Genomic DNA, 24,297 nt, shown 5'->3' with positions numbered 1-24,297 from the left:
AGCTCGGAACTGTCTATAACTCCAGTTCCAAGGGATCTAACACCATCAAACAGGAGAATTGAGCCAGCTACATATCAAGTTTTAGGCTAGCCTAGGCTATAGGAAACCTGTCTCAAAAAAAAAAAAAAAAAAAAAAAGTAAGGGGGGGGCAATGGTGTCACATCTTTAATCCCAGAACTCAAGAGGCAGATGCAGGTGGATCTCTGTGAGTTCGAGGCCAGCCTGGTCTACAAAGCTACAGAGAAAACCTGTCTCGAAAACCAAAAAAGAAAAGAAAAAAAAAAAAAAAGAAAGAAAAAAGATTTCTTATATAAAACAAAAGACATTAAAAAATTGAGTCAAACCAAATCAAGTCAGTTTTGTAATACTTTAGATTAGAAAAACAATAGTTTTCTGACAAAGAGAATGAATGGAAAACAGGCATTTTCTAAGCCATCTATCAGAACAAATATATTTGGAGGACATATGTAGATATGTAGAAATTTTGCCTTAGCAACTGTGGTCCCAGAAACTGAATTCAAATAGATGCACTCACATACACACGCTAAGAATTTAATTACCTAAACATACAAGACATGTTTAACAGCAATGGTAAGTTAAGCCACTAGAAAACAGGCAATGACCAAGAACAAGACAAAAATGTTGACGCAGCTCTTAAGTATTGCTGGGAAGACAATATTTCCTATCACTGGAACACACAGACTCCTCCTTCCCTTGGATACAAAATCACTCACAGGAATACTACCTTTCTCATGATATCCCGAACATAATTCATTCATAACCCAAAATTTAAAAATAGGATGCACATACCTGAATTTCTCTGGTCCAAATGCTCCATAAAATGTAGTTAACTTTGCATGAGCCTTGAGCACCTAAAGAAAAAAAAAATCACTTGATAATTTTAATAACATGTGGGCTGCAAAGATGGCTCATTAAAAGGCACCTGTGGTGTGAGCCTGGTGACCTGAGGTCAATCCCTGGATCCCACTGAAATGTAGGAAGGAGCTGATTCCACAGTGTTGCCCTCTGACCTCCATACTCATGCAATGGCTCTTGTATCCTTGTAAACACACAAACACAGTGATGACATTGAAATTTTTAAAATTTTAAATGCTAAAAATAAAGGCCATTCTACTACAGAAGCCTTGTATACACTCTCACTTTAACTCATATTATGGCTCAATTCCCATTCACACAACTTTCATTATTTAATATATTACACACAAATAAAGACAACATTTCTAGTCACATTTCATTATAAAGGCAAATGAATATTAAGTGTGGGGTTTCTACTTAATCATTTACATTTAAGGGATAACTTGTCTGGATTAAACATTTATTTTGAGAAATTAATAGTTTTTAACATTTATTATACTGCCTGTGTGTGGACAGGGAGGTGGGTTCGTGTACCACAGCAAGTGGGAGGCAGAGGACAATCTGCAGGAGTTGGTCCTTCTAGCAATTTGGTCTCAAGGACTGAACGTGGATCTTTAAGCTTGGCACAAGCACTCTGACCCTCTGAGCCATCTCGTCTACCTTATTTTGGGAATTTAAATGCATATATGCTCATATACATGCCCATACTGATCACTGCAGTCCATTTATCGAGCATTTAGCAGCTATCAGGGACTAAACAGAAACATGTTACATGGATTGTTTGCTTTGACTCCAAAACCACCACACTACTGGAGTCCCATTTTGTTGCTAAGGAAGCTGAGGTACTGAACAGTCACTTAATATCAATCTGCCTTGAAAAGAAAAACAACATCTTCATCCACAAACTAACTACCAATGCAATGCCATTACCTCCATGAAGCCATCAGAATAGGCAGGCAGGGTTTTGTCTTCTTTCTTTAGGAGCTAAACATGGATGGTGAGACAAAGAGGCCATGTTAGGACAGAAATGTGCTGGGGACATACCTAGTCAAAATACATTGTATATCAGTGCAAAAAGAAAGGAAGGAAGGAAGGAAGGAAGGGAGGGAGGGAGGGAGGGAGGGAGGAGGGAGAGAGAGAGAGAGAGAGAGAGAGAGAGAGAGAGAGAGAGAAAGAAAGAGGGAAGAGAACACAGGGAGCTATGTTGCTCTTCACAAAGAGGGTGGATTTTCTGAGACTTGACAGAAAACATTATCTTTGAAAGTAAATCATATCTAAGCCCAGAATGAAAGGGATCTGTAATATGCAATGGAATTAACAAATAAAGAAATGAGTTATGTGGGCTCAAACGTTAAGAGTATGTACTATCCTTTCTGAGTACCCTAATTTGGTTCAGCACCAGGGGATCTGATGTCCTATTCTTGCTTTCTTTTCCTTTCTTTTTTCTTTTTCGATAGGGTTTCTCTGGGTAACAGCCCTGGCGGTCCTGGAACTCACTCTGTAGACCAGCCTGGCCTTGAAGTCAGAGATTCACCTGCCTCTGCCTCCCAAGAGCTGGGATAAAGGGTGCCCTTTTCGCCGGGCAGTGGTGGCGCATGCCTTTAATCTCAGCACTCGGGAGGCAGAGGCAGGTGGATCTCTGTGAGTTCGAGACTAGCCTGTTCTACAAGAGCTAGTTCCAGGACAGCCTCCAAAGCCACAGAGAAACCCTGTCTCAAAAACCAAAAAAAAAAAAAAAAAAAAGGGTGCCCTTTTCTTGCCTCAGAAGGAACCTCCATTCACATGCACTGACACACAGAAACAGACACAGACACACAGACACATAGACACACAGACACATACACACACACACAAGACACACACACACACACACACACACACACACACACACACACACACAGAAATAATAAAAGTAGCTGGGTATGCTGGTTCACACCTTTAATCCTAGCACTGGGATGTAGAGCCAGAAGGTCTCTCTGAATTCAAGGTCAGCCTGCTCTACAGAGCAAGTCCAAGGCTACCCAGGGCCAGAAAGTGAAACTCTGACTCAAAAATAAATAAAATAAAAATAAATCATAAATAAAAATATTGCATATGAAATTGCCCAAGCCGGGCATGTGCACCTTTAATCCCTGTACTTGGGAGGCTAAGGCAGGTAGGTCTGAGCTCAAGGGCAGCCAGTTCTACAGAGTGAATTCTAGGACAGCCAGGGCTACACAGAAAATCTATCACGAAAAACCTAAACAAAAAAATAAATAAATAAGAAATATCTAGAATTTACACACTAAGTAGAAAAAGGAAGTAAATGAGTAGTTATCAGGGAGAGGGGCCAGAAAGAAACTACACATGTCTCATTCTAGAATGTGCTGATGGATGCACACAGCTCCATGAGTAAGCTAGGATCCCTGAACTTGAAACAGGTAAACTAAGTCTTATGTAAACTGTCTCAAAGCAGGACAGAAAAAGGTAACTTAAGAAAAAAAAAATTTAGGCCGGGCGTTGGTGGCACACGCCTTTAATCCCAGCACTCAGGAGGCAGAGGCAGGTGGATCTCTACGAGTTCCAGGCCATCCTGGTCTCCAGAGCGAGTGCCAGGATTGGCTCCAAAGCCACACAGAGAAACCCTGTTTCGAAAAACCAAACCAACCAAACAAACAAACAAAAAAAACTGACAGACAAGAAAATATTGAGCTGAGAGAATTATCATGAGTGATTAAAGCAAATTTTTCTAAAAGGAAAACAACTTACTCTGGCTTTAGCATAACTGAGCATTTCCTGGGTGGTTTCATAGGTTATCCACTGGGCCTTGAGGCAGAAATTCACCACGAAGTCATCATCCTGTTTCAAACATGCAGATGAAGGCAACTTAATAATGCCGGATAGGACATCAACCTGAAAAATCCAGCTGATGACTGGAAAACACACCTGGATTTTGCAGAGATTTTCTTGAGCTTCTTCTACAAGTTGCTGCCATTTGGTCTGCTCACTGGTGTCCAAAGAAATCAAAGCCAGTTTCTCCAATATGTCATTTGATTTGACTTTATAAACAAGCTATAACACAAACATGCCATATAGTGAGGTGAAGTATAGGATTTGAGCGTGACATTGTCTCAGGAAGCTAAGGAAAACTACCATGAAAAGGAGACTCCTCCCTTGGCTCAGGAACAGGGTTTAAACAAGGCAATTTTGGCAGTCACAATGGTGCATGTCTTAGTCCCAGCACTTGGGAGGCTGAGCAGGGAGATCTCTGTACATTCATTAGCAGGCTTTGTAAAGAGGAAACTCTATGTCAGCCAGGACTGGATGGTACAACCTTGTCTCAAAAAAAAAAAAAGATGGGGAACGGAAGGGAAAAAGTTAATTCTTACCTATCTGGAAGATAAACCAGATTACTAGGAATTATGAAAACCATTTTTTATTGTGCCTGTGGCCATGTCAGAGGAACAGCAGGTGGCACTTGAGCTTCAGGAGTTGAGCCCACCAGATGAAAGGCACTGATGGGGAATCTCAGACAGGCAAGGCCCTGAGGGCTTTGGCTCCAGAATGTCCCTTGCTAATTGTGGTGCTTTTATATGTTTGCTGCTGCTGCTATTCTTCTCTAGTATCTAGTGGCTGGAATGGTGTGAATAGGTGTGGAGGAATCCCCACTGCCTTTCATGTAGTCTGATTATCTCATGGAAATATCCCGTTCTAATAGACATTTTTACCTGTGAATTATTATGAAGATGATTTTCTCTTAAGCTGCACTATTTAAGTGAAATAAGGATTACACATAGTGTTAGTTTAAATAGAATTTTGATGAAAAGGACTTTTAACAAATGTAGTAAAGGAATATGATAGAGGTTAGTTCAGTGGGAAAATTAATAAAGGTGAAGGTAGGATATAGTATTGCCCCCAACCCTGATAAAGCAAGGGCTGCAGAGAATAGAAAATAGGAGAAGGAAGTGTCACACAGGTAGGACTTATGAGTTTCTCGTGAGGAGCCACATAGATATGACTTAGGTTAATGCTTAAGGAAAAAAATTGAGCCGGGCGTTGGTGGCACATACCTTTAATCCCAGCAGTCGGGAGGCAGAAGCAGGCGGATCTCTGTGAGTTTGAAGCCAGCCTGGTCTCCAGAGCGAGTGCCAGGATAGGCTCCAAAGCTACACAGAGAAACCCTGTCTCGGGGGGAAAAAAAATGAGTCCCAGGAGTTAGCTCAAGTTCTTTTTGATATTGGGAAACGTATTCATGGGTTTTTGTGTGCATCATAGCTAAAACAAAACTTTAAACAATTGATTTCATGTAACTAGAAAATAAAGAATTGTTCAGGAGATGGTGGCGCACGCCTTTAATCCCAGCACTTGGGAGGCAGAGGCAGGTGGATCTCTGTGAGTTGAGAAGAAGCCTGGTCTACAAGAGCTAGTTCCAGGATAGGCTCCAAAGCCACAGAGGAAACCCTGTCTCAACAAAATAAAACAAAAAAATACCAAAACAAAGAATTGGATGGTTAGTTAAGGTAAGTGGACAGGAATCTAAAATACGAAAAGTGAAACTAGCAACCTGTTTTTCTGGCATTTATAAAAACTACTGCCTATATAAACGGGTATGGTTGAAAGGCCCCTGAAACATGGGAAGTCTCAAAGTTTAACTGTGTGTGGATTCCTGGGGACAATTTTTTTTTACCTGTAATACATACAATGCTTAATCATGTAAGGGAATAAGAAACATGATTTTTTTTACTTGTATTCATTGTAATCATTCACTTAAAAAATAGAAGGTAACCTCACTGTAATTTTTCTATTGCTTGAAAGATTTTGCTGGGGTATATAAACTATGAGGGAAAAAATAAATGAGAAGGAAGTCATCAGGAAAGAGAAACATCAGGGTAGAAGAACAGAAGAGAAAAAGGATAGAGTAGAACTAGCAACAGAATGAATAATAAAATGAAGAACTAAGCTTTGGCCCTCAGAAAAGTCCTCATATGTCTGTCTGTCCAGTAGTTTGCCTACTCTGCATCTCCTCTTCAGTTTCTCTGACCTGCTGAAGCCTGCCATTCATCAGTACCCTAGGTGAGATCCTGACATGTTGGAGATGTGTGTGTGCATGTTTCCCTTTCATGTCAAGAAGTATTCAAAGAGCTTTCTTTATTCAAGCTAAAACACAAATCCAATCTAATTAAGCGTCCATCGGTGGATAAGCAAATCAGTAAAATATAGTCAAAAAAATATCAAAGCAGGGAGTCTTCCAGTAAACACAAAGAAGTAAGTTTTAGAGGTCTACTAAACCACGTCATGACTGGCATTAAAAATGTGTCATTTCCGGCTGGAGAGATGGCTCAGAGGTTAAGAGCACTGACTGTTCTTCCAGAGGTCCTGAGTTCAATTCCCAGCAACCACATGGTGGCTCACAACCATCTTGAATGAGATCTGGTGCCCTCTGCTGGCATGCAGGCACAAGACTGTATACATAATAAATAAATAAAATAAAAAAAAAAGTGTCATTTCAAATTGCTACAAGAATAGCTGTATTTTATCACTATTTTTTGTTTTGATATGGTCTGTCTTCAGTGATACCTCTCTCTGTCTCACTAGGTATACCAGGCTGACCTGAAACTCAGAGACCTGCCTAATTCTGTTTCTCGAAGTGCGGACATTACAGGTTTGTGCCATGACGCCCACTAGTCTGGCCTACTTAGATCCCCCACAACTGGAGTTATAGATGGTTGTTAGCCACTGTATAGGTACTGAGAATTGAATCTTGGTCCTCTGCAAGAACAAGTTCTCTTAACCATTGAGCCATCTCTCCAGCAGAATTCAAATAAAGCCCTTCTGCATCTCCTGAGCCTCTAGCACAACAAGAAATGTCTGTCCAATAACAACTTGAACAAATAAATGTTTACCTCAACATCCAGTCCAAACTGAATGGCAAAGCTCTCAGCTTCAGCAAATCTGTGCTTGTGAAGTAATCGTCTCAGTCTGAAAAATTGGAAGAAATTTCACAAGATGTCTACTCATCAGGGAGTTTAAGTTTCTCATTAAAGGGCAAAAAAGGTTTAAAAAAAAAAAAGAGAAGTTACCTGTTTTCTGGTAACACCTCTGTAAGGTACCTAAGTACTAAATCAGAGACAGAGTCTTCAGATAGGCTGAAAAAAAAAAAAAAAAAACATATTACAGTGTGATGCCCCTGCCATGAAGTATTCATGAGTAAATTCTAATTTAGCTGCGATGTAAACAAAGCATGACCTACTTAGGATCATTTTTGTGAATTCCTTCCAGAAGATATATAGTATCCTACAATTAAAAAAAAAAAAAGATTAAAACTCCAATATAAAGCCAACCATGCACTTCACTAGAATAAACAAATGGTTCAGGCAAGAATTATCCATCAGTGGATTCTTAATATCACTGGGGAAAAACTGAGGAAAAAGATTTCTTTCTGGTCTGGAAGCCATGGCACACACAAGGACTGCTCACAGGAAGAGACGGGGAGGGGCTGTCTTAGTACCTAATGTCACCATCACAGGACAAAACAGTTAGGATAAGGACCTCAACTTGCTGCATTGAGACATGTGATTGGTGTAGTATTTTCCCAAAAATCATTACAAGAATCGAATTAAAATGAAGCAAGTAGACAATTCCAGAGGGAAATCCTACCATGGGCTGGGCCTTCACAACTGTCAGTGTCTCAAAAGACACAAAGGACCAGGGAACCACTCCCTGCTATGATAACCAAATTCAGTAAGTGAGCCTGGATTAGAATCTGGATGAGGAAAGAGCACCAAAAAAACCTCCAGGGGCTGGCAAGATGGCTTAGTGGATAAAGGCACTGGCTGTCAAACCTGAGGACCTGTGTCAAATCCCCAAGTCCACACTGTAGGAGAGAACAGATGTCCATAGGTTGTCCTCTAATCTCCAAAGGTGCACTGTCCCCATACAAAATAAACAAATGGTAAAGGCTCTAGAATAATAGGCATAATTGGCAAAATATTAGTTTTCAAGGTTTATTTTCTAATTCATTTATATTATGTTAAATTTCCTAGCATATTAGTGTATTAGAATAACCTAATAATTTTTGGCTGCTTCTTTGAGTCAGGGTCACATGTAGCCCACAATGGCTTAGAATTCACTGTGTAACTGAGAATGACCTTGAATGTCTGAATTTCCTGTTCCAAAGTGCTGGGATGACAGGCCTGTACAACCACACTCAGCAGAACTGCCTTGCTCTTACCTTTTACATGTACTTATATCGACATGCATGTCACAGTACAAGATAAATAAAGTATCTCAATAAGTGGAGGTCAGAGGACAACTTACAGTTCTTTCTTCCATCATGTGGGTTAAAGGCAACAAATTCAGGTTATCAGATGTGGTGACAAACAACTTCACCGCTAAGCAGTCATATTAGTCTTAAAAATAGCCTTATTCTTTTAAAAAAATTATTTACATTTTCTCTTATTTTATGTGGGTGTTTGAGTATGTGTATGTGCACCATGTAGATGCATGGACCTGAATATCAGAAGATGGTGTTGGAGGTGATTATGAGTCACCATGTACGTACTGGGAACCAAATTCAGGTCCTCTTCAAGAGCAGCAGGCATGCTTAAGCACTGAATCATCTCTCCAGGCCCCAAGAATAATGTTACTATTCACACACACACACACACACACACACACACACACACACAATATGTACACATATATATGTGTTCTTTTAAAATTATTTTATTATTTTATGTATATAGGTGTTTTGATTACATGCATGTCTGTGCAAAGGTTGTGTGCCTGGTGCCCACAAAGGTCATAAAAATATACTGGGTGAACAGGAAATGGAGTTACATTTGGTAACTGTGAGCCACCAAATAGGTGCTGGGACCCAAACATGGGTCCTCTGGGAGAGAAGCTAGCGCTCTTAATCTCTGCGCCATCTCTCCAACCTTATAGCCTTATTCTTAAAAGATACTGAAGAATTTAGAGGTGACAGGTCAAGAAGTATACAAGTTCCAAATGTATGGGTAAATACAACATCTGTGTATGTGTATAAAAAGAGATAGACTAAATATACTAAAATGTTTTTTTGAAAAAGATCACAATTGCCAGGCAGTGGTAAGTTCTACTCATGCTTTTCTTACTTGTAAAAGTTAAGGAAGAAAATTATAGCACAATAATTAAAAATGTGCATATACATACCGTGCTAATTCCTGTTTGAACTAAAGAAGAAACACTTGACACTTCCAGAGAATACAGTATTTCCATCGAAGGTAAAGAAAAGATGATGAGGCTTCTCATCTAAAAGAAATGAAAACAGTTCAGTGAACTAATACAAACCTATAAGCACAAGTCAGCACTTCCCCATCAGGACACCTACTAAAAGATCGTGTACAAAGCTAAACAAAAGCCACAACCCTTTTTCACTACTTACTGAGGCCTGCCACTGTTATTATTTAAATGCTACACACAAAACTGTGTTCTTTAAAACAAAGACAGAAACAAGCCAGGCGGTGGTGGCGCACACCTTTGATCCCAGCACTCGGGAGGCAGAGGCAGGCGGATCTCTGTGAGTTCAAGACCAGCCTGGTCTACAAGAGCTAGTTCCAGGACAGCCTCCAAGCCACAAAGAAACCCTGCTTGAAAAAAAAAAAAAAAAAAGAAAAGAAAAAGAAAAAGAAAAAACAGCAACAAAGAAGAAACAATGATCTGGTCTATCTCCCATCTGCTGAATGAAAACACACACAAATCCCCTCACAGTTAATTCTGCAGTACTACACTGTCACAACAGTCACCCTAGTAAATGTTTTCTCCTCTGTGCCCTCCCTCTCTTTCTATTCTGTTTTATCTACCTCCTTCTCTGCTATCCCATTCCTTCTTTTTCAGCTCTGGAGAGTAAATTCAGTGCCTTGCACACACTAGGCAGCCACTCTTTCATCTTCATCCCTTGTCTTTTGTCATAGGGACTTGCTTGGGTTATCCCAGACTAGCCCTGAACACATGACTTTACCGTCTCAGCCTCCTAAATTCTACAGCTACAGGTGTGAGATAAGACACCCAGCTCAAATAAGTTCACTATTTTTGATTCCTAAAATATTCTGCTTGAAATGAAGAGTCAAGGTTTTATCTCTTCTTTGAAAAATGGAATCTAGTTCAACAGATTTATTTCAGGTTTCTCAAAGTCTATGTGCATGCCAATTTAGCATGCTGTGGGCTTTACTTGGCATCATTTCTCTCTGTAACCCAGGCAAACCTTCAGTTGTGATCATGCCGCCTCAGCCCGCAAAGCAGATGGAAATACAGGCCTGAGCCACCAGAACTGGCTAGTAATTGTGATTTCTAACTCACAAAATGGACAAGTGTGAAGTAAAGTCTCCTAGTACCTTCTCCTTTGTTGTAGCTGTCAGAGTGACTAATTTGAGGTTTGCAATCCCTTGCCTAGAAGAAAAGAGAAGCTCAAGTTAAACAAGCTTTGCAAGCTGCTAACTATAAGCTAAGGTAAGGTAACATTCTCACAGAGGTGAAAACCCATTCAGAGAAGACCGTGGATTTTGTTTTCGAAAATTCTGTGTCTAATATAATTACATACAAGTTCCTATTACATTACCTATTTGTACCAAATAGAAACTGGCAAATAATGAATTGGTCCTCCTCTGCCAGACTGTTTCAGATGTGGCTCTAAACACAAACTGTAATAAATGATCTGAATAAACCTGGTGCTATGAAAATCAATACTAACTAGACTCCAACATACCAGGTAACAGACGAGGGAGAATCCGCCTCTGTTGTGAGAAGAAACTGCTCTATGGGAAGAGAAGGCCAGTTCCACACCGGAGTGAGAGTGTAAGCATCCCACAAGCTCAGCACGTTCTACAGAAGTAGTACTCAGTTAGGCATCTTTATCATTTCAAAGTTAAACTTTAGGCTATATTTCTTGATGCACACACTGAAGTGAAGCATAAAACACACACACACACACACACACACACACACACACACACACACACACACACACACACACAGAGAGAAATCCACCCCAGCTAACATCCTTGTCTAACATTTTTATTAATAGATACATTATCAGGGTGGAGGAGGGAGCTTCATGGTAGAACACTTGCACGGCATTAATGAGGCTGTGAGCTGACTCCCTAGTGCAAAGGCTCAAATAACAAAAAAATGGTCATAGTAAAATGAAACCACTGAAGAAGTATCAGAAACATACATCAGTATCGAGCACAAAAAGCAGGTTGTCGATCAGTTGAAATGACTTTGCACCTGAAAGAGAAAGGAAATGTTTAAGGATTTTATTTCACCATCACATAGGACCCTTTCCATCTGTAAACTACCATCTTTGTGAAAAGGCAAAGAGTACAGTTTAATGAAGTTCCCATTTTCATCTATTGCTGCCTCAGTTTTGGCTTTTGTTATTGTTGCTTTTGTTTCAAGGTGATCAGTAAAACACAAAGTCTCTCCAAAGGTAACAATTAGAATAAGCCATTAACATGTGTGGAGAGTCGCCAAATGAATCTGGATTGTTCACTGTGGCATAACAAAATGGCCCATGCTTGGAAAAATGGCTTATACCTATACCCCCAGCATCACAGAAACTCTTACAGGAGAACTGCCTCAAATCTGAGTCAAGTCTGGGCTACATAGCGAGTTTCAGGTCAGCACAGACTACAGAAAGAGTCCACCTCAAAAATAAAGCCAAAATCAGGGTTAATAAGATGGCTTAAGCATAAAAGCACTTGCCAAGCCTGAAAACCTGAGCTCAATCAAAGGAAGTCACAAGGTGAAAGGAGAGAACCAATATCCAGTTTGCCTCTCATCAACACACATACATTAAGGTAATCAAATTTGTACACGTAATGTACAAACTAAACAAATGTAATCAGGAAAACAAAGTAAAAAGGGGCCAGGGAACCTGCAAGATGGGTATCGGGAAAGGGCTATTGTTACCAAGTCTGGCAACCTGAGATCAAACCCTAGAACCCACAGTGGAAAGAGAACAACTCCTGAGGGTCATCCTCTGACCTACACACACACACACACACACACACACACACACACACACACACACACACACTCTCTCTCTCTCTCTCTCTCTCTCTCTCTCTCTCTCTCTCTCTCTCTCTGGCTTGTGCACACACAAACACAGACATACCATTCAGTCTCTGGCAGCACATACATTATGTATTGCAGTGCAAGCATGTACTTTCTAGTACTTTTGGAGTGAAGGATAGAGGATTAGTTCAAGGTCAGCCTCAGCTACACAGCAAACATGAGTCCAGCCTCAGTACATCAGAGAAAGTAGTGTCAGTGGTTTATCTTTACCTTTAACAATCTCTGTGTCCACAAAGTTCTTAAGGGACATTTCTTTCTTGGTAGAATCTGATTCCCATTTTGAGAATGCACAACTCCCAGCTCCCTGGGAAAGAGAAAATAGACATCAGGTGAAAATCTCAAGCCCAAACCTTCCAGGAATTGCACAAAGCAGATGCATATAAGCTGTACACATTCTGAGTTCAAGCACATGTGTGTATGTGGTTATGGGGGATAGATGGGGAGATATTAGAGTATAACCCTCCAGAGCTTAGCAAAGTCAAGCAAGCATTCTCCTACTATGTCATATCCCCAGCCATTTTTATTTCATTTCCAGGCAGTGTCTTGTGCCAAGTTGCCCAGGCTGGCGTCAAACTTAAGATCCTCCTGTCTGAGTCCCCTAACCAAACAAGTCTATAGGCTAGGTTTGCAGGCATGGCTAACATCCAGCTCCAAGGAACTTTTATCCCAGATTCTCTCTTAGCTCAAGAGCAGACTAGAAGGACTGAAGAGATGCTCACTAGTTAAGTGACCTTGCTGTTCTAACGGAGAACCTGAGCTGGTTTGTCAGCATCTACTACCAGTGATCCACAATTGCCTGTATCTCAACTCCAAAGTATCTGACACCCTCTTAGGGCTTTTGCAGGAACCCAAACTCACATGACACACACATAAATAAAATAACAGACTGAGGAGAACATTAAGGTGCTCATATTCATTGTTACCACTTGAATATTTCAGTACATGTATTCAAACATCTCACCCCAAAGAAAACCTCTTCCAACATTGTAAGTACAGCTTTTGTTTATTAAAAAAAAAAAAAAAAAAAAAAAATCCAGGCAGCAGTGGCACACACTTCTAATTCCAGCACCCAGGAGGCAGAGGCAGGTGGATCTCTGAGTTCAAGGTCAGTCTGGTCTATTCAGTGAGTTCTAGGTCAGCCAGGGCTGCACGGTGAAACCCTGTCTCAAAAAAGGAAAGAATCTCATAGGAAGACTACACACCTGATGATTAACATAGAAATTTTATTTAGTTAATTCTACAACCATAATTTTATAATTTCCTTCCCCCCCTATTTTTTTGGAAACAGGGTGGTGGGATTAAAGCTGTGTGCCACCACATCTGGCTTGTTTCTTTTGATAAAGATTTATTTTTATTTATGTTTTATGTGTGTATCTCTCTGTGTGTATACACACATATACAGGTACTCAGGGGCCATGAGAGGGTGTGAGACCCCAGGGAGCTGAGTTATAGGCATTTATGAGCTTCACAACTTAGGTGCTGGGAACCAAGCTCTGGTCCTTCTCAAGAGCAGCAACGACTCCAAATCACTGAGCCTCCATCCCTGATTTCTCTGTTATTATACTTTAACTAAAAACAAACGTTTCATGCAAAAGCAAAATCTATAAAAAGAAATTACCCCAATTATCACGGGAGTTTCACTTGCAAATTCTCCAGCCACAAGATTAAGACAACCAAGGTTGTGGTAATTTTCAGTAGAAATGAAACTACATTTGAATTGTCCTTGTAACTACAAAAAAAAAAAAAAAATTAGAATAATACATGTATATATGTGTGTTGAATTAAAAAATCACAGAAATCTGTTCAAATAATCACCTGTGTTTTTAAAGGGAAACATTACTGAAGTATTATATTACAGCAACTCCTATAGTACCACCAGAACAATGATTCATCACAGAAACAGCCTCTACATTCATAGTAAGTTAAAGTTTTAAAAAGGCGATACGACTTTCTTTTCTTACCTTCTTGGCCAAATCCAAGTCTGTGTTCTCAATTGCTTCATTAAAAGAAAAAAAAAAAAAGCCATCTAAACATAGCATCAATCCAGATTCATACAGACTAAATGTAAGACAACTCCTTTTCAGTTAAAGTGAAATTAATACTTCCTAGGCCAAAGGATCCGTAAATTAGTCTCTTTGACCAAGGATCTTCCCTGATAGCCAGAGAGATTCCCAAGGGATTGGCTGAGTTAACTGTATAGAGCCTTATCAAGCACTTCTAAACCACCACAACTTCTACTCAAACCTAAGTCTCACTTGTAAAGAATTCACCATTTCCCATTCTTGCTCAGAACGTCTCTTTTACCTATCCTGATCCTGCATTAACTATGAAAAATGATGCATCTTAAATGCTTTTCTGTTTGAGCAAGATCTTTCTGTGTAGTTCAGGCTGTCCTGGAACTATGTAGACCAGCCTGGCTTAGAACTCAGAGATGCTCCATCCTCCACCCCCATCAAAAATGATACATCTTAAAACCTAATCATATACACGGGACCTAATATATTATCAAGCCTGCAGCAGATGTTGGTAAAGTTTGTCAAAACAAATTGCTTAGTTTTATCTGGCTCAGTGAGACTTACATTCCAAACCTTTGGATCACTACTGATTGCTACTGTGCATTATTTTGTGTGTTTGCTGTGTATGGTACATGATAGTGTAGGGGTGCATGCACTTCAAATACACATGCAGAGGACAGAACAGGGCTTTGGGTGTCTACCTCTATTGTTTTGTTTTCTGTCTGACTGAACAGGAAACTTACTGTTGCAGCTGGGCTGGCTGGCCAGCAAACACTGAGGATCCACCTATATCAATTCCCCCACCCCTAATGCTGGAGCTAAGACAGAGCTATAGACAGCTATGCCAGCTTTTCACAGGTGATGGGAATTTGAATCCAGGTCTTCATGCTTGCAAAGCAAGTGTTCTTACCTACTGAGCCATCTCACCAGCTCACTTTTTGATACTGAAGGCTAGTCATTTCCATCACTGTGTTCATTCACTCCTTCAAAAGGACACTTAGCAGTTGAGAAACAGTTCAGTGGTACAGCACTAGCCTAGTATGCACAAGACCCTAGGCCTTATCTTCAGTATTACAAAGTCATTTCTTACCGTATACGTCTTTTCTTCCCAATTAAGCTGTAACCAAATGATATTTCTTCACATTCTACCATAGCTTTTGAAGATAAGAGTTATGTGTGCTCTAAATACTTCAAATTATACCCAGTAACACAGGTTTATTACTTGAAGAGTTACGTAAAAACTAATAAATACTGTCACAAATCAATAAGAAAATACATTACCCTGTTCAATTTGTGAAAGCTGGAGGTTTGTAATATAGAAAAATCCATTGTTCGTTAGAAGCAGCATGTAATAGGTACCTGGTAAGATAAAATCAAAACCAGTTTCTCTAAAAGGCAAGTTAATAATAGAGTCAAGGCAATGCTGGGAACTACCTCTAAAATCTGTCAACCAGGGCCGGTGATGTTTCAGCAGGTAAAGATACTTGTTGCCAAACTTGATGACCTGTGTTCATTCCTCAGACCCACATGGTAAAACAGAGAACCAACTCCAACAAGTTGTCCTCTGACCTCCAATAGTGAGCAGGAATTTGGTCCTGGGTATACACATACACACAAAACAAGTGTAGTTTAAAAAAATTAAAAATTAAAAAATGAGCTGGATGGTGGAAGCACACAGCTTTCTTTAATCCCAGAATTTAGCAGAGGCAGAGGCAGAGGCAGGAGGATCTCTGTAAGTTCCAGACCACCCTGGTCTACAAGAGCTGGTTCCAGGACAGGCTCCAAATCTACACAGAGAAACTGCCTCAAAAAACAAAACAAGAAAAAAATAACAAAAAAAAAAAGCTTTTACATGCTAAAACCCATACAGATATTTTAAAGGAATGTAACATCACATTGAAGAAAAATTTGTATTTTTGAAAAAAAAAGCTAGAAATGTATTTCCACCTAGAAAAAAATCTCCTGTTCTTAGAGTTACTTTTCCTTAATAACCTCTATTCACTCTGCTCAAAAAAGAAAAATGTGCCGGATGTGGTATCACAAATCTTTAATCCCAGCAAGAGACAGAGGCAAGCAGATCTCTATAAATTTGAGGGCAGCCTGATCTACAGAGTATAAAAAATTCCACGCCAGCCAGGGCTACATAGTGAGACCCTGTCTCTAAAACAAAACAAACAAAACTGGTTTCTTTTATTAATTGCATTGACAGAAACTGTACTGTGATTTAGATGGCACAGCAATGAACTAACAATGTTTATTGCAAATAATTGTGCATACTTGATTGGGTATTCATCAAAAAACATGCAAAAAATTCAAAGAAACTCGAGGCCAGTCGTTGGTGGTGCACTCAGCACTCAGGAGGCAGAGAGGCAGGCGGATCTCTGTGAGTTCGAGGCCAGCCTGGTCTCCAGAGTGAGTGCCAGGATAGGCTCCAAAGCTACACAGAGAAACCCCGTCTCGAAAAAAAAAAAAAAAACAAAAAAAAAAAATCAAAGAAACTTACCTTCATTTGAACCATCTTTCTCGATAATGAAATTGTGGTAAGTACGCTGATACTCATCATTATCTCTCTTCACAAAAGCCTAATTGAAAATAAATTCCAAATAGCAAGAGATAAATAACAAGTGAGGGGTATACTATTTAAGCCCTACTCATCAACTAACATTAGCAATAACAGACTACGCCCTAAATGCTTCGGCTTGAAAAGGGAAAACCGTGGACAAGCAAGCTGTCTTCAGAGCTTCGTTTTTCACTTCTGTGTTTAATTCCCATGTCCCTGCAGTCTGATTCTTAAATTCAAGATAATCATTTTCTTTTACTTAAAAATGCAGGTTAAGTAACAGGTTACCAGAGTATATTATCTAAGAGACTGTTGGGGTGAAAATGGAAAATAGGGGGGCTGGAGAGATGGCTCAGCGGTTAAGAGCACTGAATGTTCTTCCAGAGGTCCTGAGTTCAATTCCCAGCAACCACATGGTGGCTCACAACCACCCTGAATGAGATCTGGTGCCCTCTGCTGGCATACAGGCACAAGACTGTATACATAATAAATAAATAAAATTAAAAAAAAAAAAAAAAAAGGAAAACAGGGCTCTTACTTTGGTGAATAATGTTTGCTTTGATGTTACATGGATAAGATGTAAGTTGCCACTCCTTTCACCGACCAAAAGAAACTTTCCTTCTTGACACAGGCCCACCACATCCACGACAGTATCTGAAAATTTCAAATCAACGTTACAAGCCACCTTCAATAAACCTGAGTTTCAATTTAGAAAGTGCCAAATTTTCATACCAAAAAGTCAATGATTTATACCAATCTATGCCAAATATGGTGATGCTTGCTTATAAGCCCAACACGTACAAGACAGGAGGCAGGAGGATCGACAGGGTGTCTCTCTGTAGTCCCAGCAGTCCTGAAACTTACTTGCTCTATAGACTAAGCTGCCCTCAACTCAGATCCCTCAGATCCACTTGCCTCTGCCTCCTCAGGGCTGGCAGGATCACATGTTTAAACATAGCTGGGGGGGGGGTGTGTGTATCTTTTTTTAAATTTGGGTTTTATTTTATCGTTTTGACTCTTAATGTAAGGTGGATACTCTTGTCATTTTACATTGTTTCTTACTGAAATTTTATATATAAATTATAAAATGTTTCCCTAAAATAAATAAATAAATAAATAAATAAATAAATAAACAAACATAGCCAGGGTTGCTAGGTAGTGTTGGTGTACACCTTTAAGCCCTAGGGAGGCAGAGGCAGGTGGATCTCTGTGAGTTCTAGGCCAGTCTGGTCTACAAAGCTACACAGAGAAACCCTGTTCCCCGCCCCTCCCCCCAAAAAAGATAGCCAGGATTTTAAATAAAAAAAGAGCTAATAAAACACAAAAACGCAATAACAAAAAAACAGTAAGATAGGAAAGCCTTTCACTTAAGTCATTCTTTAATAGTTTTTATAATCGTTCAAGACTTTATTTTTAAATTGTGACTCTTAAGTCCAGGCGTGGTGGTGCACACCTTTGATCCTATCACTCCAGAGGCAGAGGCAGGTGGATTTCTGAGAGTTTGAGGCCAGCCTAGTCTACAGACAAGGGCTACACAGAGAAAAACTGTCTCAAAAAAATGAAAAATTTCTGACTTTTTTTTTTTGTTTGTTTGTTTCGTTTCTTCCGAGACAGAGTTTCTCTGTAGCTTTGGAGGCTATCCTGGAACTCACTCAGTAGACTAGGCTGGCCTTGAACTCACACGGAGATTTGCCTGCCTCTTCCTCCTGAGTGCTGGTGTGCCACCAACGCCCTGCACACCTTTTTAATCCCAGCACTCCTTTTTAATCCCGGCACTCGGGAGGCAGAGGCAGGCAAATCTCTATGAGTTCAAAGCCAGCCTGGTCTACGAGTTCCTGGAGAGGCTCCAAAGCAATATAAAGAAACCCTATCTCAGAAAACAAAAACAAACAAAACAAAAACAAAAACAGAGTGTGCAACTACTGCCCAGCCTGTGACTCATTTTTAAAAGATGCATTTATTTTTATTTTATGTGTGCTTTGCCTGAAAGTTATGTCTGTGGCTGTGGGGTCCAGAAGAGGGCATCAGATCCCTTGAACAGAAATTATGAGCCCCCATATAGCTAATGGAAACCAAACCCAGGTCCTCTGCAAAAGCAGTCAGTGCTCTTAATGGTTGAGCTACCTCTCCAGCTCTTTTAAGATTTTGGTTAAAGATACGGTATTACTACATAGCCTTAGCTGACTTTGGAACTTGGAATGTAGTCTAGATTAGCTTCTAACTCCCATTTCTCCAGGCTCAGCCTCCAAAGCACTGGGATTACAAATTCACACCACAATGTAATTCATTATTAAATCCATATTTACTGGTATTTTAACTCAAAGAACTATTTCACATGTGTACTGTAAAAGATTATTACAGGGTGATATATCCTAGAATCAATGAGGCAACTTGCCTCCTTCATCTGCGTTCTTCATCTGTACAAACCTAAAATGTGTACAAGATTAGGAATTGACCACAAATGGCTCAAACATTAGGATTCAAATACAAAACCGAGGAGGGGTGGAAGAAATACCTCAAAACCAACAAGAAAATTAAATGCTTGCTTACATGCATGCCCCCCTAGACATTCGGAGGCAAGGTATTATGTCATCGTCCTTTGAACCTAAGGCCCAACAGGTACTGGTGATTTTCCTGAAATTCATCTAATTTTAATTCTTATAACAGTGGATTAAAGAAAACAAGGCCCATTAGAATCCAGTAGCAATAAGGTTGACTCTCAGGTATTTCACTCTGTCAGACTTACCAAATATAAGATGCAACTGAAGTGTTCTGCATGTCCTGTCAAGCAATATCACTGTTTGGTCTGCAACAATTATAAAGCCATCACTTAAGCTGCATGCTTGTATCTTTGGATTCAGTGAGGCCTGGAGGAGGGAAAAGCATGACCAATCTTTCATATAAGATTCATGGTACTTAATAGTATTATCATAGGGCCAGGTGTAGTGGTACACACAATTTTTATTTTAAGATTCCAGTACTCAGTATGTTATACCCAGCATATTATACACCACGAGGAGAGAGATGACACAGGTTCAAAAGTCTTTAATATATCACCACATAAGCAAGTCACTGATTAATCAGGGCTGCAGGAAAAAGACTCAGAAGCCTTGATTCTCCTGGCAGCCCCAAGCAGGGGCAGAAGCAGGGCTTATAAGCACAAAACCACAAACAGGTTTTTTGGGCTTTTTTGTTTTGTTTTGTTTTTGGTTGTTTTTGAGATAGGGTTTCTCTGTACTGCTTTGGACCCTGTCCTGGAACCAGCTCTGTAGACCAGGCTGGCTTTGAACTCAGAGTTCTGCCTGACTCTGCCTCCCGAGCGCTGGAATTAAAGGCATGAGCCACCAATGCCCGGCGACCACAAACATTTCTTGCCAAGTTACAGTTTTGATTTTCATTAATCAGATTGTCAAAGATTTGGAACTTTCTTTGTGTCTTCCATCATGGTAAACAGACACAAAATATAAGACACAAAATTCAATCCAACCAATCAGACTCCTTTGTTCTTTCTGTAGTTAGGAACAGTCATAATGTCTTAGAGAACTAACAGGCGTAACAGACTGCTTCAGCATGGCAGTGGTGGTGCATGCCTTTAGTCCCAGCACTCAGGAGGCAGAGGCAGGTGGATCTCTGTGAGTTCAAAGCCAGTCTAGTCCAGAGAGAGTTCCAACACAGCCAGGACAACACAGAAACACTATCTTGAAAACAAAACAAAATAGCAGAATGCTTCTACTGTATAAGGAAGAGATAGGTCAGCTATTTGAAGATTCCCAACTCCTCTATGGCCTAGGAACTTGAACTGTGTTTCATCCTACAGGTAAAATAGAGTCTGAAGTCAAAATGGCAGTACTTAGGCCAAAGTGCTTTTGTTTGCTCCTTTCAAGTAGGCAGAGACAGTCAGATCTCTGTGAGTTGAAGGCCAGCTGGGTCTACATATCAAATTCCAGTATATGCAGGACTACATACAGACCCTGTCTCAGAAAACAATAACAACAAATAACAACAATAATAACAAACAAGTTGGGCAGTGGCAGTGAATGCCTTTAATCCCAGCACTTAGGAGGCAGAGGTAGGTGGATCTCTGTGAGTTTGAGACTAGCCTGGTCTACAGAGTGAGTTCCAGGACAGCCAGGACTGATTCAGAGAAATCCTGTCTTGAAAAAACAAACAAGCAAAAGTATTGTCATATATCTTTACTTTAAAACATAACCAGGCAAGACTTTTCTCTTTAGTCTGCCTAGTCAGTCATCAAGTACTTTTATATTGTAAGGCATATCTCAAATTTATACAGGATCCTAAGTAGGGATATAAACCAGGATGGACACAGAAGAGCAAAGGTACCTTGTTTAACCCCTTATCTCCCAAAAGCTAATATCAAGTTATAGGAACCAGGCATCAAGAAGAATACATGACTCAAGCCTGACTTAAAGTCTTAGTATTATGCCTAAACTAGGGATGGGAACCATTGTGAATTGTGAATTGAGAATATATACCTCCATGAAAAAGATCCATATAAGGCAGGGACATACTTATCACCGACATTGAAAGTCTAGTGAAAATAATTCTGCCTCAGTCTCACTGTATAACTTATCAAGAAAGATGGGTAAGAACAAGTGCTGGCTATTAAATATTGGCTAAATGGAATCTTCATTGTAGCCTGGGCTACAGTTAAGACCCTGCCTTTAAAAAAAAAAAAGAAAAGAAAAAGTTAAAATACAGAAAAATGCACAGAAAGAATAAATCAGAATAAACCCCACAAGAGTTCATTTAGCCTGTGACTATATTTGGCTTGGATTATGTAGTAAAGCACTTGAGAACCTAACCCCTTTACCTATATATGCTACACACACACACCCTCTGAACAATACACCTAACTACCTCCAAATGCCTTCAGACTGGCATCTACATCATACCAATCTCTGAACAGTAAAATAAATGTCTGTACCCTTAACAATTAAATTCAAATAGTTTCTAGTCAAATGTACTTCCAATGCAGTTAAGTACAAAGCACAGAAACACGGTCAGGCTTCAACTGGTTTTGAGTACATGTACAGTAAGGCAAAATTGTATCAAGAAGTTTTTAGGGAAAACTCCCTATTTACCTTATTGGAAAGGATATGCGTAGCACAAAAGCAATTATGACCTCATCTGTCAATCAAAATAGAGAACTGCCTATACTACACCTCTTAGCAATCAAATGCCTCCCCCTCTTGAGCCCCACAAAAGGAAGCCACAAACCAGAGAGGCCTTGGGTACCTTCCCTCCGGTGTCCTGCTGCTTCCTGCAGGGCATTCTAGTCTTTTCTATTGCTTTGCATAGTCTCTCCACTATTTCTGTGCCTGGATGAATGTAGAAACACCTGACTCCAACCACCAGTCCTAAGAGTGCTTATCTTGGTAGAGAATGGGGCAGACCCGGGTCAGGGAGGGAGCCCTAGTCTTCAACCCTATTGGGAATGTCTTATTTTCTAAGCAGAAGGCAGATGGACTCATGACAGGACTCAGGCTGGCCTCCCACCTGCCTCATCCTCCAGACACTGCAATTACAGACTTGATCCACCACATCCAATCCAGCTTGCATCCACCTTGCATGTGAGTTAGGAAGTGTTGGAAACACTAAGATGACTCATAGGCACTATGAGATCATTACCTTCTCAGAGGAGATCCTCCCAAGTAAGTCTACTTGATACAAAGCAGTCACATTTTCTTTTCTTGAACCACCATTGATGTGTCCACTTCCAGTGTCATCACTTGTTAGCAGCTCAACATTGTTCCACATGCTTCTGAGATTGTCTGTGAGAGGAAGGGACCACCGTCTTTCCTAGAACAACAAATAAAGTTACAGATCAAATTATTTTTGTGCATAGGATCCAGTTCTTTTGGTAATGAAGTGTTACTCAAAGAACAAAAACTAGTATCAATATATTAAAACTTAACTTCAAACTGGGCAAAGGCCATGAACGCCTTTAATCCCAGTACTTGGGATTAAAGGCAGAGGCAGGCAGATCTCTTTGAGTTTGAGGTTAGCCAGTCTACTGGCTGAGTTCCAGGACAGCCATGGTTACATAGTGAAACCCTGTTTCAAAACCAAACAAACTAAGGGGGGGGGGGTTCCAGTTTGTATACCACACTAGGGTGTAATGAAGGTTAGGTGCATGGCAGGCAAGTTCTCTATCATGGCTACACCCTCCTTCATGAGATGGTTCCTACCTTCATCAAAAACTACACTGAAACCCAGGCAAGACTTTTTTCATTAACAAACACAATTCATATCATCTGTAAACTGAGTGGGACCGAAGTAATAAGGTAGAAAACATCCCTAGATAACTTTGGATATCTAAGGGGAGGGGGGATGCTAAAGATGGTTTATGGGTTAAAAGTGCTTGCTGCTCTTCCATTGGACCAAAATTCGATGCCCAGGACTTACATCAAGCTCCAGGTGACCTGATGACCTCTTCTTGACCCCACAAGCACCTGCACACAAAGGAATAATAATAAAATCTGTATTTTTTAAGCCTATGAGCAGGGCGGTGGCAGCACACACCTTTGATCCCAGCAGTAGGGAGGCAGAGACAAACCTGATCTCTGTGAGTTTGAGGTCAGCCTTGTCTGCAGAGGGTTTCTAGGCCAGCCAGGGATACACAGAGAAACCCTGTCTTGAACAGACAGAGAACAATTATGAGTGAGACAGAAAAATGTTTTTGCTATTATGGTTTACCTTTTTCTTTCTTTCTTTTCTTTTCTTTTTTTTTTTTTTTTTTTTTTTTTTTGGAGAGAGAATCTCCTGTAGACCACACTGGTCTCAAACTTGCTATGTAGACAAGGATGATATGATTTATGTGTTGCCAGGCAGTGGTGGCGCATTCCTTTTATCCCAGCACTTGTGAGACAGAAGCAGGAGGATCTCTATGAGTTCGAGACCAGCCTGGTCTACAAAGCGAGTTGCAGGGCAGCCTCCAAAAGCCACAGAGAAACCGTGTCTCGAAAAGTCAAATAAATACATAAATAAAACAGTTTTGTTTTACTTGTTTGGTAAAGGAGGTACTGAATCCTGGACGACGGGAAACCAACTACGTAAGGTCAAGGAAAACAGTGATTGCAGTCACTCGGAAGAGTGCAAAAGCTCAGAGACGGTAGGAGAGCGGTAAGGTCTTTAAAGACTGAATTTTCTACTTAGTGCAAGGAAGCGAACTAAGCGAACAGGTGATCAGCACAGACTTTTGGCATCATTGATTGCGAGAGAAAAACAGATGAGACAATATAACATCGTGAACGAGATAAAACAGTCAATGAAGCTACCCACGAACGCGCATCGGGCCAGCCAGCTAGAATCGCCTCCAACTTTCTCCCGCCAGCGTCAAGCTGACGAAAAGCCCCTTCCGTTTTCACCTGACACGACTCCCGCTTCCCAAAAGCAGCGCGGTAGAGCCTTCTCACCTGCAGCTGGAGAAACTAAAAGAGAACTCAAGTTTTTTACACTTCTTCCTGACTCACACAACCGCTCCTACTCTTTTTAGGTTCCACGCCACTGCTTTGAATTGGCGGGAGAACACCGCGCCCAACCCCTTCTACGGGGGCTGAAGCAGGCCAAAACTCTCTCACACTCGAACTAGGAAACCGCCCCGCCCTAGATCAAATTGAATCTCAACTAGGGAGGATTCATGTTATTGTGAATTCCTGGCCCCGCCCACTTCACAGGCCTTGCGCCACGCCCTTCGAAAGACTAGCCAATCACCATGTCGAACCGCGTTGTTAT

The 24,297-nt window shown here is 40.5% G+C and overlaps 1 protein-coding gene across 5 annotated transcripts in view; it reads right to left on the bottom strand.

Annotated features, from left to right (window-relative positions):
• Positions 1–24,126, bottom strand: part of LOC100766053 (kinetochore-associated protein 1) — a 72,808-nt gene extending 48,682 nt beyond the window's left edge. For 3 of the 5 annotated variants that reach the window (XR_003485061.2, XM_027413962.2, XM_027413966.2), the window contains exons 1-21: positions 23,979–24,126; positions 22,969–23,015; positions 22,192–22,362; positions 19,289–19,409; positions 17,081–17,196; positions 16,486–16,564; positions 15,264–15,341; positions 13,929–13,963; positions 13,586–13,696; positions 12,178–12,271; positions 11,066–11,118; positions 10,598–10,713; positions 10,227–10,281; positions 9,046–9,144; positions 7,106–7,149; positions 6,936–7,001; positions 6,759–6,834; positions 3,802–3,927; positions 3,625–3,714; positions 1,807–1,860; positions 811–872 (exon numbers count right to left, since the gene is read on the bottom strand). Coding sequence is in view for 4 of the 5 variants with exons in the window: in XM_027413962.2 (XP_027269763.1) it covers positions 811–872; positions 1,807–1,860; positions 3,625–3,714; positions 3,802–3,927; positions 6,759–6,834; positions 6,936–7,001; positions 7,106–7,149; positions 9,046–9,144; positions 10,227–10,281; positions 10,598–10,713; positions 11,066–11,118; positions 12,178–12,271; positions 13,586–13,696; positions 13,929–13,963; positions 15,264–15,341; positions 16,486–16,564; positions 17,081–17,196; positions 19,289–19,409; positions 22,192–22,320 (1,604 nt within the window). In the remaining variant the exon portion in view is untranslated. Of the gene's footprint in view, positions 1–810; positions 873–1,806; positions 1,861–3,624; positions 3,715–3,801; positions 3,928–6,758; positions 6,835–6,935; positions 7,002–7,105; positions 7,150–9,045; positions 9,145–10,226; positions 10,282–10,597; positions 10,714–11,065; positions 11,119–12,177; positions 12,272–13,585; positions 13,697–13,928; positions 13,964–15,263; positions 15,342–16,485; positions 16,565–17,080; positions 17,197–19,288; positions 19,410–22,191; positions 22,363–22,968; positions 23,016–23,119; positions 23,198–23,978 lie in introns of all 5 variants that reach the window. The other 2 variants (XM_027413963.2, XM_027413965.2) reach the window with 2 other exon arrangements.
• Between the last annotated feature and the right edge of the window lie 171 nt (positions 24,127–24,297).

This window comes from Cricetulus griseus, chromosome 4 (assembly GCF_003668045.3).
Source record: "Cricetulus griseus strain 17A/GY chromosome 4, alternate assembly CriGri-PICRH-1.0, whole genome shotgun sequence".
Lineage (NCBI taxonomy): Eukaryota > Metazoa > Chordata > Mammalia > Rodentia > Cricetidae > Cricetulus > Cricetulus griseus.
This window is presented reverse-complemented; position numbering and strand designations above follow the sequence as displayed.